At 48.9% G+C, this 15,915-nt stretch overlaps 1 protein-coding gene across 4 annotated transcripts in view; it reads left to right on the forward strand.

The window, feature by feature from the left end:
• Positions 1-2,076: 2,076 nt before the first annotated feature.
• Tcof1 (treacle ribosome biogenesis factor 1) overlaps positions 2,077-15,915 on the forward strand; it is a 36,310-nt gene continuing 22,471 nt past the window's right edge. For all 4 annotated transcript variants that reach the window (XM_047556647.1, XM_047556648.1, XM_047556649.1 and 1 more), the window contains exons 1-7: positions 2,077-2,219; positions 4,577-4,632; positions 8,287-8,435; positions 11,015-11,088; positions 11,797-11,983; positions 12,541-12,614; positions 14,934-15,161. In XM_047556647.1, the coding sequence (XP_047412603.1) occupies positions 2,112-2,219; positions 4,577-4,632; positions 8,287-8,435; positions 11,015-11,088; positions 11,797-11,983; positions 12,541-12,614; positions 14,934-15,161 (876 nt within the window). In that variant the 5' untranslated portion in view covers positions 2,077-2,111. The remainder of the gene's footprint in view (positions 2,220-4,576; positions 4,633-8,286; positions 8,436-11,014; positions 11,089-11,796; positions 11,984-12,540; positions 12,615-14,933; positions 15,162-15,915) is intronic.

A 15,915-nucleotide genomic window follows, 5' to 3' on the forward strand; every position in this document is an offset into this window, starting at 1 on the left:
CATCTCAAAAGAAAACTTAAAAGGACTGGGAATGTAACTCAGTAGTAGAGCATTTGCCTAGCATGCTCAAGGCCCTGAGTTCAATCCCCAGGACATCAAGAACAAAACAGGGAGAAAAAGAAGAAAGAAGAAACACAGAGAGAGAGAGAGAGAAAGAAAAGAGGGAGAGAGGGAAGGAGGGAGGGAGAGAAAAGGAAAAGCAAATTTCATTTACCCCCACCCCATAACAAACCTAGGAGGTGGATATTATAATCATCTCCATTTTACAAATAAAGACACACAAAGAAGTTATGTAATTTGCCCAGGGTCCCTTAGTTAATAAGAGGCAAAGCCAGAATTTGAACTCAGGCTGTGTGACTTCCGTGTAGCTTTCAAGCACTATACTACTCCATAAGTAAATGCTATCCTTTTCCTTCCTGCATTTAGCCACTGTTTGTAACAGTGAATTGTATGACTATTTGTTTAGCATGTGTCTTCTTCATTCGACTGCAAGCTCTGTAGGAGTAGAGACTATTTTATCTCCAAAAGTAGGTGCTCAGTAGATATTCACTCAATGGTGAATGTAGATTAGTCTCCCTCTTCCTCACCCACTACATCTAATCAGTCACCTGGTCCTGTCTGTTTCTTCCTTCCTGAGGCAGCGGTCCCTAGCCCTTGGAAGTTTGGATATCTGCTTATCTGGCTCTTGAACTTGGGTGGAAAGTGTTATATGCTGTATATACCCAACATTTCTAGAGCAGAGGCTGGGCGATTCAAGCTGTCATCAGATTCTCAATGGATCCGTGAAGTTAAGAACCATTGTCTCAAATATTCCCCAGCCCAGCTCATCCTTCCTGCGCCAACTCCCCTCAACAACTGCAACAGCCTCACATCTAGTTTTGCTCTCCAAAAATCCACCCTCCATGCTTTGGTCATGGCGAGGGGGTGTTGTAAATCTGTCTTCTTCTGCATCCTTAGATGTCCTCATTGGGATTCCTCTTCTCCCTAGTCTACAGCCCAGCAGCACAGGGCTGTTTGGGGTTCCCAGACTATGCCAAGGATGTTTCTCATGTCCTGACTCATGCTGTGTCCCCTGTCTGGTATCAGTCCTCTCCTCAGAACCTAAAAATTCCTACTGTCAGCAAGGCACATGCCTGTAATCCCAGCAACACTCTGAGGGAGGAGTTCCAGGCCAGCCTCAGCAATTAAACAAGGTCCTAAGCAATTTAGTAAGATGCTGTCTCAAAATAAAAAATAAAGAGGACTGGGGATGTGGTTCAGTGGTAAAGTGTCTCTGGCTTCATCCCCAGTACCAAAATAAAAAATAAAAAATAAATAAATTCCTACTGTCTTTAAACCTCAGTTTAGATGTTTCTTTTGGGATTAAGTGCCCCTCCTCCATCCTCCCCTGGGGCGTGCCTGTCCCTGACTACACACACCAGAAATTGAACTGTACAGTTGCTTGGTTACCGACTGTATCTTTAGCCCTGTGAGCTTTGAGGGCAACCACCACATCTTATTCATCTTTTTATGTCTCCACCTAGCCAGATGCTAGCCCAAGGTATCGTGCTCAAGCTGTCATCAGATTCTCAATGGGTCCGTGAAGTTAAGAACCATTTGTTCAATCAGTGAATGAATGAATATACTAATGACAACTCATGCCTGGTTCATGGGTCCTAAAAAATGAGTAAAGTGAATGAGTAGATAGCTTGAAGTTCGGGTCCAGCCAGAGATGTAGATTAGGGAGTTCAGAGATGAGTAAAACCAGTCGCAGCCCTTAGAGAATTACCATGGAGGACAAATCCCTTCAAGGAGCAACCTGAAGGATTAAGACAGTCACTCCCACGATGGCCGCCCCTGGGGGCCACGCCCCCCAGCTCTCCCCCCAGCTCTCCCCCCAGCTCTCCCCCTCACCAATGGGAGTGTTTGTTGCCCGGACTGTCTCCGCCCCCTCGCCTACCGGGGCGGGGCCGGTCGCTCCGGAGAGTGAGACTACACTTCCCGGCGCGCCCCGCGGCGGGGACAAACGAGGAGCCGGAAGTGGGACGCGCGAGGTCTAAGGGCACGAGGGAAGTGGCGGGCGGGGACCGTGGGGGGGCGTGCAGGTGAGCCGGCTGGCGGGGGTCGCGGGCATGGCTGAAGCCAGGAAGCGGCAGGAGCTGCTTCCCCTGATCTACCAGCATCTGGTGCAGGCGGGATATGTGCGCGCGGCGCGGGAAGTGAAGGAGCAGAGCGGTCAGGTAAGCTTTCGAGGGCCGCGTGCAAGATCTAGAGCAGCGGTCCGCGCCTCTTCCCCAGGAGACTTGGCGGATGCCGGGTCCTGCAGGGCTCGGGGTCGCGGGCCAGGGGTGCGGAGGAGAGGTAGCCTCTGCCTCCCCCCTGCGACTTCCAGCCCACTCGGGCCTCAGTTTCTCCATCTGGGCAGTGGGCGAGCCAGGACGTGTGATCCCACGCTCAGGACTTTGTAATTCCCGCGCCCTTTACCTCCACCCCCTTTCTGGTAGCGGCGGTTTTAAGTTTCCGAAGTCCTGGGCCACGTGGCTCGGCGCGGCCCCCCTAGGGCGCGGATGTTGGTGCCGGTCTCCGGATGGAGTGCCGCGTTAAACCCCATAAGGAGGGACTCCTTAGCTGTTGTTCTAGAACTCAGGCCCTTGGCCATGCTCGGTACTGATCAGTGATGGACAGCTTTGGGATACCAACTCGTGGTGCAGTCATTTTTCACTTCATTCATTGGGCAACTTAATCTTGTGCTCAGAATCCTGGAGATAGAGTGGTGAGCACGTTCCCCCGCCCTCCTGGAGCTTGCAGTCTGGTACGGGAGACAAATCAAAGAATCACAAAAGTGTGTACTTAACACTACTTAGGTAGAATGAGAGATAGGGTGCTAAAACAGGGATGGCAGAGTGCCTTTTTAGGAATATCCAGGACTGCTTCCCTAAGGAAGTGGCAGTTGATTTGAGATCTGAAGGAAGGGAGGTGGGTATTCCAGACAGAGTTGGAAATGCCCTGGAGTGTGTGTGTGTGTGTGTGTGTGTGTGTGTGTCAGGGAAGGGTGGGAACTTGTGTATGCCTTGGCCTCTGGAAAGTCAGCTGTGACCAGAGTGTGAAATCCTGTCTCCCAGAGAGATGGAGGCATAGACTGGCTGGAGCTGTTCATAGGCACTTTGGTCTTCACCTGAAGTTGGAGAGTTTTAAGCTGATGAGAAGGATATTGACCTGACTGGTCAACATCACTTTAGCTACAGTGAAAGCTCTGGTCCTAATGCTTGCTTCCTGGACTCCCTGGAGGGACAAAAGGGAGAAGAACCCAAGACATTAGCTGTGATTTTCCCAACCCTCTCTGGACCTCATTTGCCCTTCTTACTCTGATAATATTACTTAACAGACAAGAGAAGCAAGAGATAGTACCCATCTTCATTGGAGCATGTGCCTAGGCAGATGTATCCAGCCTTTATGAGGCATGTGTTCTAGCAGGAACAGATAGTGACAAAGATAAAACAGAAGCTCATAGTGTAGTGTATCTAGCTGATGGTAGGTGCTGGCTATCACTGTGAGGCAGCTAAGGGGTCTAAGAAATGTCAGGGTTCCATTATAAGTAGGGCAGTCAGGAAAACCTCATTGAGAAGGTGGCATTTGGGGCAGATAACTGAAGGAAAGGAAGGAGTGAACAATGTAGTTAGCAGGGAGAGAGCATTCTAGCTAGCAAGCCCTATTGGGGGCTGGTCACCTGATACACTTGAGGATAATGAGGAGGCTACTGGGCTTGGGGCTGAGGAGGCAGGGAGAGCAGAGTGAAGCCGATTCTTGAATCTCAGAGTTACCAACTCACTGTACTGGGCACCAAGTCTTTTGTGTCCTTCATACCTGATGCCATCCTAGATGGTGAGTATCGCTGTTATCCTGTGCTGTAAAGAAGGATCCTGAAGTTTGAAGAAATTAGTACAGCCAGCTAAAAGAGGAACTCTGCCTGATTCCAGGTGTGCCTCTTTGGCCACTCTGTTCAGGTTGCCTGTGCCTCTGTCCTTACCACATTGCTTGTTCAGCCTCCTTGGAACACTTAATACCCTGAGTTCTTGACATTCACAGAGAGAGCAGGCCCTCTGGCCTCTGTTCCAAGGGTTTGGATTCTACCTTGTTCTCTCTGGTTCAGGTTCAGTCTCTTCCCAGCAGACCAGTGGGCTACACTTATGACTCCTGGATGCCTGAGTGTCTGAGCTGCTGTTTGTGCTTTGGGAATTGACTGGCCAGGCCTTTGAAGGCCTTCTAAAAGGTCAGGGGCAGGAAAAGCCCTGTCTTGTGGCCTCTAAGAGTGGCTAGTGCCAGGAAGGCTGGATAAATGCTAGCTTAGAATATTTTAGCTCTAGCCTCATAAAGGTGCCTCTTACCAACACATTGTATCAAAAGGGTTTTCCACTGGAATTGCTTGCCCTTCTCATCTCTGGAAATTTGGCAAGACCAGCAGACATTTTTCCTAGGGCAAAGGTGTCTTCTCTGAACCACCTGTCTGTGCAAGCCCTAAGGTCAGGAAGAGTTGGACCCCGGGAGAATCCTTACTATGTTAGCGGATAATTGTGACTCTCTCTTTTCTTCTCTGCAGAAAAGATTCCTGACTCAGCCTGTCACCCTTTTGGACATCTATACACACTGGCAACAGTAAGTCTGTTGGGGATGAAGGGTTTGAATAGGGGCACTTCCAAGCAGTCATCTTGGAATAAACTAGAATACTAGTCTGGTCTAAGACAGCTCACTGTGGACACTCTTGTTGCCCCCAGGAAGCCAGGTCACATTACATGTGTGGGTATCTGGTAGTAGGGGGAACATTAAGAGCTTTAATCTCTTAAGAATGAAAATGTTTCACAAGCTTGTTATTCACTTAATCAACAAACTTTTTTTTTTTTCTTTTTTTTGGTACTGGGGATTGAACCCAGTGGCACTTAACCACACGCCCAGCCTTTATTTTTATTTGTTTATTTATTTATTTAGAGACAGTTTCTCACTAAGTTGCTTAGGGCCTCTCTAAGTTGCTGAGACAGACCTGGAACTTGCAGTCCTCCTGCCTCAACCTCCCAAGCTGCTAGGATTACAGGCCTGTATCTGTAATTCCAGCAACAGGAGTCAGAGGCAGGAGAATCATAAGGTAGTGACCAGTCTCAGCAACTTAGCAAAACCCTGTCTTAAAATGAAATTAAAAAGGCTAGGGGTGTATCTCAGTGGTAGAGCACCCCAATCCCCAGTACCCCCACCCAACCCCCAGGGAAAAAAAGGTGCCTGTGGAATGCCAAGTCCAAGTCCTGTTCTAAGTGTGGAGATACTGCTGTGAGTGAGACAGGCCTGGCTGCTTCTTCCCTTCAGCTGACATTGTAGTCAAGGAGGTAGGCATGATCAATGTAAAATTATAATGGTAACAAGGATTACAAAAAGAGGAAGCTGGTGCCATGACTCATGAATGGGTAAACCTTGCCACCTCGCCTCCTTTGGGGTGTAGGGAGAGCATCCCTGAGATGCCCTTTGACTTGAGAGCTACAGGAAGCAGAGGAGTGAACTAGGAAGTGTAGGTACAGAGAGGCAGGCAGAAACGTGGTTGATAGCGGGAACCGCTGGTGTTGAGACCTGTGGCCAGGGGACAGTATGGATGAGGTCGCATTCTGCAGGGCTCACCTGCTCAAGGCCTGGCCATCCATAGTGAGAAACTGTCTTTATCCAAGAGCAGTGGGAGCCATGGAAAGATGAGGCAGAGAGTGAGCTCAGCCTACATACGGCAAGAGTGTCAGAGCCACGGACGTCATCATCCAGGCAAGAGCTGCCAGGCGAAAGACAGAACAAGAAGAGGTAGATGGCAGGCCCCTGGGATATTAGGGAATGAAATCAGGATCTGCAGGTGGTTTAGAGAGGAAGCTTCTAGTTGACTCTGGGTGTGGCTTGTACACCTGGGGTTGGAAGGGAACCCGGTTCGGAGGGAAAGTGTTCTCGGACATGTTGTTTGTGAAACATGTAAGACTTAAATACTTTTCAAGGAAGTGGGAATAACCCAAGCGTGCATCAACAGAAGAATGGTTTGGGAATGAAGGAGGAACCAGGAATAGCCGAACACACCTGTAATCCCAGTGGCCGAGGCAGGAGGGTTGTGAGTTCAGCCTCAGCAACTTGGTGAGGCCCTGTCTCAAAATAAAGTATAAAAAAGAGCTGGGGATGTGGTTAAGCACCCCTGGGTTCATTCCCTGGTACCCCAAAAAAGAGAGAGAAAGTGAAGGGTTGGTGGTTGTGTTCTGTCCCTGCACTGGCCTGACCACAGCTGATGGGGGTCATGAGTGCTGTGACAGTCCCATGAGGAATGGTAGCAAGTACTGGGAGCAGGTGTAGTGGCCCCATGTGCACACCTATGTTAGGAAGACAGGTTTCACTTCTGAAGATAAGTACTTGAACATCCAAGCTGTCCCAAAATTAGCTAAGTGTGAGGTGTGTGAGCAAAGGCAGGAGTGGTCTGGAAGAAATCCCAGCCTCCTATGGAGAGCTAAGGTCATTGAAACCCCTGCCTGCCCTCAGGTCTTGGTTTCCTGCTAAATTGAGCACAGGGCCCAAGGCACACCCCATACTTCCTCACCCTGTTTGTCTTACCCAGGTGTGCGGGTGTTGCTGACAGGACTTCCTCCCCTTGAACACCACATTAGCGAGCAGTACTGTGAGCCCTGCCCTGGGCCCCTCTGTGTGTGAGGAGTACCTCTAAGCTCTCATACTCTGGAGGCAGACTAGCCCAGTGATGTGAACTGCAAACTTCAGACCCAGCAACCAACTATGAGCAAGTTTCTTGGCCTCCCTGAGTCTATCTTCATGTGTAAAATGAAAATAAAATTATCTCTACATTTTGAGGATTAAACCTAGTAATCTATGTAGTCAAATGCTAAAGCTGACCATTGGAGGAGTTCCCCTCCCTTGGTATTTATTGAACACCTACTATAAGCCAGGCATTGTTCTTGATGTAATAGGGAACAGAGAAAACTCCCTGGTGTTTCAGAACTTACATTCTGTTGGGAGGGGAGAGGCAGAACAAATGAATAAATGCAGTAAATAAATCTCTTAGCAGGAGATTTCCTGACAAGTGCTCTTCCTGGGAAAAGGGGACCTAGGCGGACATTGCAAACTGGCAGAGCAGTGTCCACCCCAGCTGGAGGACATGGGACATAGGTAGACTCCTTGGAGGTGAGAGGGTAGATCAAAGGAGGTGATAACCTGAAAGTTCAGGAGACTCAGCCATCTGGGTGCTTATCCTATCAGTGCCCCAAACTTACTTTTTGACCTGGGCAAGTCACTTAGTGTGTGTTTTAGTCAGCTTGTTCACTGCTGTGGCTGAATGATCTGACCAGCACAATTATACAGGAGGAAGGGTTTGTTTGAGTGCTCACGGTTTCAGAGGTCTCAATCCATAGACTGCTGGCTCCATGCCTCAGGGCTCGAGGTGAGGCCTAATACCATGGTGGAAGAGCATGGCAGAGGGAAGCAGCTCGCATCACCAGGAAGCAGAGAGGGAGAAAGAGACTCCACTCTCCAGACACAAAATATATACCTCAAAGCCATGTCTCAATTCCAGTCTTCTCCACCCACACCCTACCATTTCAGTTAATCCCATCAGGTATTAATTTGTAAGACTTTCAACCCAATCATTTCTCCTCTGAACCTTCCTGCATTGTCTCACGTGTGAGCTTTCGGGGGACACCTCACATCCAAACCATAACAGTGTGCAAGGCATTGAGGGGACTGTAATGAGCTGCCAGTCCTCTCACACCCCAGGCCTTTCTGTGTTGAGGGGGATCAGACCAGAAGTGAAATAACAGGAGATAGAGAAATGTGCTCAGAAAGAAAGGAGGGATGACAGGGCAGAGAATGCCTGGGGGACGAGCGTCAATGAGGGCTACTCTGCGGAGGCTGAATTAGCTCAGACAGGAGGGACAAGGACCCTGGCACAAGGTCCTTGCTGACCCGGGCATTAAGTGCTTGGGGTAGAGGAGCCCAGCTGGTTCTGCAAAGCGCCTACATGGGCCAGCACCCATTAGTGACAGTTAGCCGCTTCTTTCTGTAACATTTCCGATCACTCATTATTTTCAAGACTAATTGAGAACTGTAAAAGCATTTTACAAAAGAAGTGAAAATGCAGGACACAAAATTGTATCTATACTGTGTTCTCATTCGCTGTTTAAATAAATCCTATGCACATTTCCTTTGGGGGCTAAGAGGATGTGGGAAAGTCTCTCTTAAATCCTGTGGAGGAGTCCTGTCACCCAGTTGGTATAGCCAGTCATCCTTGTCCTGCAGAACCTCAGAGCTCGGCCAGAAGCAGAAGGCAGAGGAAGATGCAGCCCTGCAAGCCAAGAAGACCCGAGTGTCAGACCCCACCAGCAGTTCAGAGAGCTCAGAAGAGGAGGAGGAGGAGGAGGAAGCAGAAGCCAAAACTGTCAAAGCTAGTAAGAGCCCTGTGTGTGGAGGGCTGCTCGGAGGCTTTGTCCTCCCAGTCAGTTCCTCATCCTTGGTGCTGGTGGGAATCTAGCTGGGGGCCTACACCATTTGGAAGAGCCAGTGGGTTAGTGGATTACTCCAGGCTAGAGTCCTCCTCCATTCTCCCCTAGTGTGAGTCCTGGGAAGACACAACTTTTTAGTGGGGAGATTGGGAAGGCAACCCAGATCTCTTTGAGCCTTTTAGCTGTGTTGAATGTTGTGTCCCCAGTCTCTGGTCCTTCAGGTGGATCCGTGCAGTACATAGTCAGCCCTTCAGAGGTGCCCAGGAGCTACATTTTTATAAGCTCCAAGGTGATTCTGATGGGATGGAAAGATCACATTTTTAGAAGTGCTGTTGGGATTGCTTTAGAAGGCTGCTAACAGACCCCTCTATTGTGTGGTCCTGGGGGCTGCTTCAAGAGTGCTGATCCCACCCCCCTCATTTTGGCAGTGCACACATTGGTGCTGAGGCTGTACCAGGCATTGATTTCCAAGAGTTAGCAGAATAACCCAGTGCAGGTCTCCATAGCCCCTTCTCCTGAGTTCAAGCCTCCCCACAGCAGCCATAACCCTACAGAGCAATTGCTGTGTCTCCTAGGCATCGTGTTGCCATTTTTTGCTTGCATATAAGACAGTTTCTTGATTTTTTTTTCAATTTCTTGACTTTAAATACATTTTCTGAGTGAAAGAAATGCAGGATTCATTATAAAGTATTCATTATACTACTCAGGAGGCTAAGGCAGGAGGATCACAAGTTTGAGGCCAACCTGGGTATAACTTAGTGAAACCATATCTCAAAATTTTAAATTCTTTTAAAAACGAACTGGGGATATAGCTCAGTGGTAGAGCACTTGCTTGGCAACCCTCAGTACAGGGGAGGAGGGGTATAATTCATTACGGAATATTGGAAAATTGCTTTGAAAAAGAAAAGGGAAAAAAAATCACTCATTCTTGCCATCTTAAATTCAGGAAATTATTCTTTCATTTATTTTTCCTGAGCCTGCTTTGAAAGACGTTTGAGATCACACTGGATATGTATTTTATATCTTGCTTAATCTTCTTAAATTATAAATGCAAAACAAGTTCACTTTGAACTACACAAAAGCATATAGAAGAAAACTGGAAGGTTTCCTATTCTCCTCCCCTGCTTCCTTTCATTCCCTACATGTGTCTGTTGGTGGGTGTCTGTAAAGCTTCCTCTCTTTCATGCAGGGTCAAACAAAAACCCACTCATGCATGCATGTGTACACAACCTATACACTAAACAGAAATGGTCAAATTTCATACTGACAAGCTATGCTTTTTCTTTTTCATTTCTTTTTTTCTTTTTTTTTTTTCTTGGTACTGGGATTGAACCTGGGAGTGCTTACCACTGAGGCACATCCCAGGCCATTTATATATTTTATTTAGAGACAGGGTCTTGCTTAATTGCTTGGGGCCTCACTAAGTTGCTGAGGCTGGCTTTGAACTCGCCATCCTCCTGCCTTAGCCTCCTGAGCTGCCAGGATTACAGGCATGTGCCACTGAGACCGGCATGGTAGTGCAATTTTTAAAGCTGTGATAATGGAATTGTAATTATATTTTTTAAAAGAGTCCTCATTGAGAAAAATAGGTTGAAGCATTTGTGGGCAACATGACAGAATGTCTGCTATTTTCTTCAAAACAATGCATGATGGGAAAGAGTGAGATGAGACAAAAGATAAAATAAGATTGGCTGTAAGCTGATAATGGTTGAAGTTGGGTGGGTCAGTGTCCTTCCCCTGTACTTATGAATGTATTTAAGACATTCCATCATTACAGAAAGCAGAGAGAGCACTAAGTGCCAGAAAAAGAATTAGATCATGCATTCATCTCAGCAACATTCTTTTTAACAACTTAGAAATCTTTTCCTGTCTATCTAAGATCTGAGGAATACCTTTGTTCAAAGCACTAAGAATCTGTAAGTCTCAACATCTAACTGGGCCCCTATCTCATGGTTCAGCTGCTTCTCCATTAAAAAGCTATTTGAGTTCCAAGTTGCTTTCTCTGTGGACCCAGGGCTGACCACCTGACTACCATGCCTTTTTTCTTTTTCTGTGTGTGGGGGTTGAGGGGAAAGGGGGTGCTGAGAGGGAACCCCAGGGCCTGGAGAATGCTAGCCAAGTACCCCGTGACTGAACTGCATACTCAGCCCCCACTGTTCCTTCTTACAGGCGACTTTCAGGGCTACAGTGTGGTGGCCTGTGTGTGCATGGCACCCACCAGAGTTGTGCAGTGTTTGTGGAAGCGGATGGCAGGGACATGAGCCAGTCCTTTTCTTTTGGGGTCTTGCTGTTTCATGCTACAGGGTTGCTGGGAGACCCTCAGGATGTGGACACCAAGCTTCCATGTTCCCTGGTAGACATGACTAATATGTCCCAGCTCTTTCCCGTGTTTGAAATCTGCCTCAGCTCCTTGCAGCAGCACCAGCAGTCAGTACCACTGAGTCGTTAGCTGAGTTGAAACCTGCCTGCCATTCTTGGAGGGGAAGGCCTATCTGGCTCATCCAGTGGGTGTTTGTGTCTTGCAGCCCCTAGACTAGCATCTACCAGTGCCTCAGCTGTGGGGGCGAATGTGCCATCAAGCATGAAAGAGAAGGCCAAGGTGAGTGGGACCACTTTCCATGCCATGCCTGTGGGAGTTGAAGTGCCCTGTAGGGAACAGTCCCCTATGTCTGAAGGATGGGGTTGAAATAGCCCAACCTGGATTCAAATTTTAACCTGTGTTAGCAGCTGTATGATCTTGGTGAGTCCCTTCACCTCTGGGACTGTTTTCCTTTTCTGTAATTAAGAGTGATGCCTACTGCAGGGGCCATCCCACGTACCTGGGATGGGCTCCATTCCTGCACTCACCTGTTCACTGAGGAGCTCTCTGCCAACCCCTGGTGTGTCCCAAGTACCGCGCTAGGCCAGGGAGGTGCCATAGTGAGCAAGATTCCAGTACTTCTGAAATTAATGGTATTTTCTAAGTCAGAACTTCTTAGAAAGTTGGATATCATTTTCTGATCACCCATAAATTGCAGTTATAGACCTATAAAGGATCATGTTCCTGAAAGTGGAACAGTAGCAACAATATATAAAAGTAATTGTGAAATAAGGATAACATCTGCACCAAACTGCTGCTTACCACTTGGCAAGTAACCCCTGTGGCCTCGGAACTGTACTGCAGTTCTCTCAGTGCCTCTGAGGGGGCAGTTTGCTTAAACTCTCACACTTCAGAAGTGGCGGTGGTGGGTTCAGTAGCAGGTGGGCTACGCTCCTCACGTGGCCTGCCTGCTGTACCAGATGTGCCTGACACTATCGCTCTCTATAGGCAAAGACCAAGAAAGCTGGCAAGACGGTGAACTCCGTGCCACATCCTGCCTCGGCAAAGGCAGTGGTCCACCTCCTCTCTGGGAAGTCACCCAAGAAGTCAGCAGAGCCCTCAGCAAATACCATCTTGGTCTCAGAAACAGAAGAGGAGGGCAGTGTCCCAGCCCACAGAGCTGCTGCGAAGCCTGGTGAGAATCCCCACCTCTCATAGCCCAGCACCAGGTTTGGGCTGGGGAGACCCGCCTAGGCACTGCTTTGCTAAAGCTCTGGGACATTTTGGCATTCAAAGGTTTGTCTCCATGATAGCAAGCGTAGATCAGCTGGGGGACATCCCTGGGGGTTTTTGTAGACATCTAAGCAACCTGAGTGGTGCTCAAAGCATTTTCTGATTTCCCGCTCTGGTGGGATATAGAGACCACTCTAGAAGTTGGAGACTCAGCAGAAAGGCCTAGGTTTGCCTCTGTTTCTTAGGAAAGTAGATACTTGCCTGCCTGCCTTCATGGGCATCATGGTGAAGGGAGATCATATGAACTAGCAGGTGCTGGTGTGCATTTGTGGGGTCCTATTCTGACCCTTACTGTAAATATGCAGGAAAATGGGGGTAATGATGGTTCCCATTTCAGAAGAGGAGAGATCTTTATGCAGATGAGGAGCCAGTAAATAGCAACCTGCATGGGGACAGTACTGGGGAGGGGCAGGCAAGTATAGAGATGATGTTTCTCAGTCCTCCATGTCCTACCCTCAGGGACAGTGTCAGTGGACCCAGCCAGCAGCTCCAGTGAAGATACCTCCAGCTCCAGTGATGAGACAGATGTGGAGGTAATTGCCACTCATTTGCAGGTGTCACCCTCTTCAAGCCTCTGACCTTCCCAGCAACCTGATTGGGACTTCAAACACCAGTGGGCCCAGATCAATTCAACAACTGGGCCAGGCTGTTTGGTGGGTGGGGACTGTTGGGAGCCCAGTGCAGCTCACAGCTCAGGGGTTCAAAAGTAGCCAGGATTAGGGAAGGAGGAACATCCTCCTGGGAGATAGGGTGAGCTTCCTAGAAGAGGTGGCCTTGGAGCACAGTGGAATTTAAAGGGGGGGGGGGGGCACATTCTAAAAAGGAAGAGGCAGGAACGAAGCCCCTGGGCCAGAGTGTAGTTGTCGTATGTGGCCACAAGTGAGGCTGCTGAGAGGTTCCAAACCACTGATAAATGCCAGCCTAGGGCAGGACTCTGTGGCCTTGTCTCTTCTCTGAACTTTGACCTGGAAAAGTACTCACAGGTGAGCCAGGTAGGTGGGGCTTCTGCCTCCACAGGGAAAGAGAAGGTTTCCAGATGTTGAACCATAATGGGATCAGTCACTCAAAGGCTAAAAGGAGAGCCAGGAGAGCAGAAGCAGGAACCTGACCCTGATGAATAAGGATGGGCAGAGGGGCAGCACGTGCAGCAGTGGAGGCAGGGAAAGTTCATGCTTTTAAAGAACAGTGACCTGCAACTTTGTGAATGAGGACCAAGATCCTTCAAGTCACAGCCACCCACAGGCGACAGGGCCAGAGCCACTGTGACCTAGAGGAGCACCATGGGGGTTTAAGTTTTATTGCAGGGGCTATGGAAATCCATTGCAGGGACAAAAGGTTAAGATGGCCTGAATTATGTCTGCCCTCATAGCCAGACAGCCAAAGGTTCCAGCTGGGGCCTTTGTATGGACAAGTTGGGGGAGCTATTAGCAGAAGTTGCCAATGACTGGGATCAAGGTGTCTAGTTTGAAAGACGTTTTAGAGGGAGAACCAGCAAGAGTTAGAAGCGGATTGATTTGGTGCCATCCCCTTGAAGGTTGGTGCCGGCCCTATCTGCCCCAGACCTGACCCCAAGTTTCATCCTCACCAGGCCCTACATACAGTCAGCTATAAGGATGCTCCTGGCTCACATCACCCCAGGCTGACCAAGTGCTGAGACATGCAGCTTCAGTGGTCCAGAGACCAGTGCAGAGCTACAGTGGCAGTGAGTCAGTTTAAGAACGAGGATATGGATGTCCTAAGTTCTGGTGGGGTCTTGCAGAACACTGACCTTAGAAATGTCCTTAGCTTGCCTTAGAAATGTCATAGTGCAGCTGGGGTTGTAACTCAGTGGTAAAGCACTTGCCTAGCATGCACAAGGCACTGGGTTTGATTCTCAGCACTGCATACAAAAAAATAAATAAAGGTTTATCAACAACTAATGAAACAATTAAAAAAAGAAAAAAATGTCAGAGTGGTGCACTCCTGTAATCCTAACAGCTCAGGAGGCTATGGCAGGAGGATCAGGAGTTCAAGGTTAGCCTCAGCAACTTAGTGAGGCCCTAAGCAACTCAGCGAGACCCTGTCTCTAAATGAAATATAGGCTGGGGATATAGCTCAGTTGGTAGAGTGCCTGCCTCACAAGCACAAGGCCCTGGGTTCAATGCCCAGCACCCCAAAAAAGGGGGGTGCTAGGGAACTGGGCAAGTTGGCACATACCTATAATCCCAACTACTGGACAGGCTGAGTCAGGAAGATCCCAGGTTCAGAGCCAGCCTCAACAACTTAGCAGGGCCCTAAGCAACTCACTGAGACCCTGTCTCTAAATAAAATACAAAATAGGACTGGAGATGTGGTTCAGTGGTCTAGTGCCCCTGAGTTCAATCCCCAGTACCAAAAAAAAAAAAAAGAAAAAGTCAGAATTTTTAAGCTCACAGAAGAAAGGAATGTGCCCCAAGGTACCTTAGCTAGCCAGTGGCAAGACTGGCTTTCAGATCCTGGTCTTCAGCAAGGCCCTCTGATCAGCAACCTTAGATTAAGGGGCAGACAAAAATGAGCTCCCTGACAGACTGTCTGCCACACACTCAAACTGGGCCCTGTGTGTGCCACATGCAGGACAAGCGTGGTGCTTAAGAGTTTGCCCTGGTTGGACACCAACCAGGGAAGGCCCCTCAGATGGGATTCCATCCGGGGCCTTTGTATTGACCTTGAGTGATTTGTATTTTTCTGGAAAATGGGTATAAAGATAATATCTGCCTCAAGGAGCTGTTGGAAATTCAAATGAAATTCGGAGAGGGCTTTATACACTGCAGCACCTTCTGCAACTAAGGAGAAACAGTTATTATTTATTTCCTGATGCTATCCCTGTGTTCCAGGTGAAACCCTCAGTAAAACCAGCCCAGGTCAAAGCCTTACCAGCTGCGACCAAGGAGTCTCCTGCAAGAAGGGCAGCCCCAAGCCCTCGGAAGGTGGGGGATGTGACACCCCAGGTCAGAAGTACCCTGACCCCAGCTGGGGGAACCAAGAAGCCAAAAGAGAAGTTGGAGAGCAGCGAGGAGGAGTCTGAGAGTGATGAAGAGGTCCCTGCGGGCACACCCAACCAGGTGAGACCCTGATGCCCAGGGTGCCTAGTTTCTGACACTGCCACTGGGTGATGAGCCTCTCTGCCAGAGAAGATCCGTTGGGAGCTTGCGAGAGGAAATAGAGCAGTTGACGAGTGAGAACAGCTGGGCTAGCGGCCTTCAGCACCTGTGGACACTGCCCTTCTGGCCCATGCAGCACTCTAGAATGGCTAGTTCCCAGAGAATGGGTCCTGCATCCTACTTCCGCCAGTGACCACACCACTTGGGTCAGTTTCCCTGTCTGGAAGTGGGTCGTTGTCCTCATCTCAGCTAGTCCTGCTAAGAAGGGACTTCAGACCTTTTTAATTGCCTGGTCCTCTGGTCCAGACTGAGTAGACAAATACCATGTTAGTTAACAGGAATCCAGTCACCTTCCACTGCCGCTGGGACGTTTCCCCTGGGGAATGGCCAGACCTGCCTCCCCCAGGGTTCTGGACACATCCCAGGGGCAAGCCAGAGGGCCAGAAAGCTTTAGAATCAGGGGAAGACAGGAGAGTGAGTAATGTTAGATGCTAGTGAACGTGAAAGGCGACCAAGGCCTGGGGCTGGGGGTGTGGCTCGATGGTAAGTGACTGTTTTGCATGCACAAAGCCCTGGGTTTAGTCCCCAGCACTGAACAAAAAAGAAGGGGCATGTAGGAATGACAAAATAGAGGAGATACCTGAGTAAAGGCCTAGCTTGAAGAAAGACACCTTCAGGAAGGTCATTCCAGGCCGGGAGCAGAGCATTTCTAAGG

Source organism: Sciurus carolinensis, chromosome 6 (genome assembly GCF_902686445.1).
Source record: "Sciurus carolinensis chromosome 6, mSciCar1.2, whole genome shotgun sequence".
In the NCBI taxonomy this organism is placed as follows: Eukaryota; Metazoa; Chordata; class Mammalia; order Rodentia; family Sciuridae; genus Sciurus; species Sciurus carolinensis.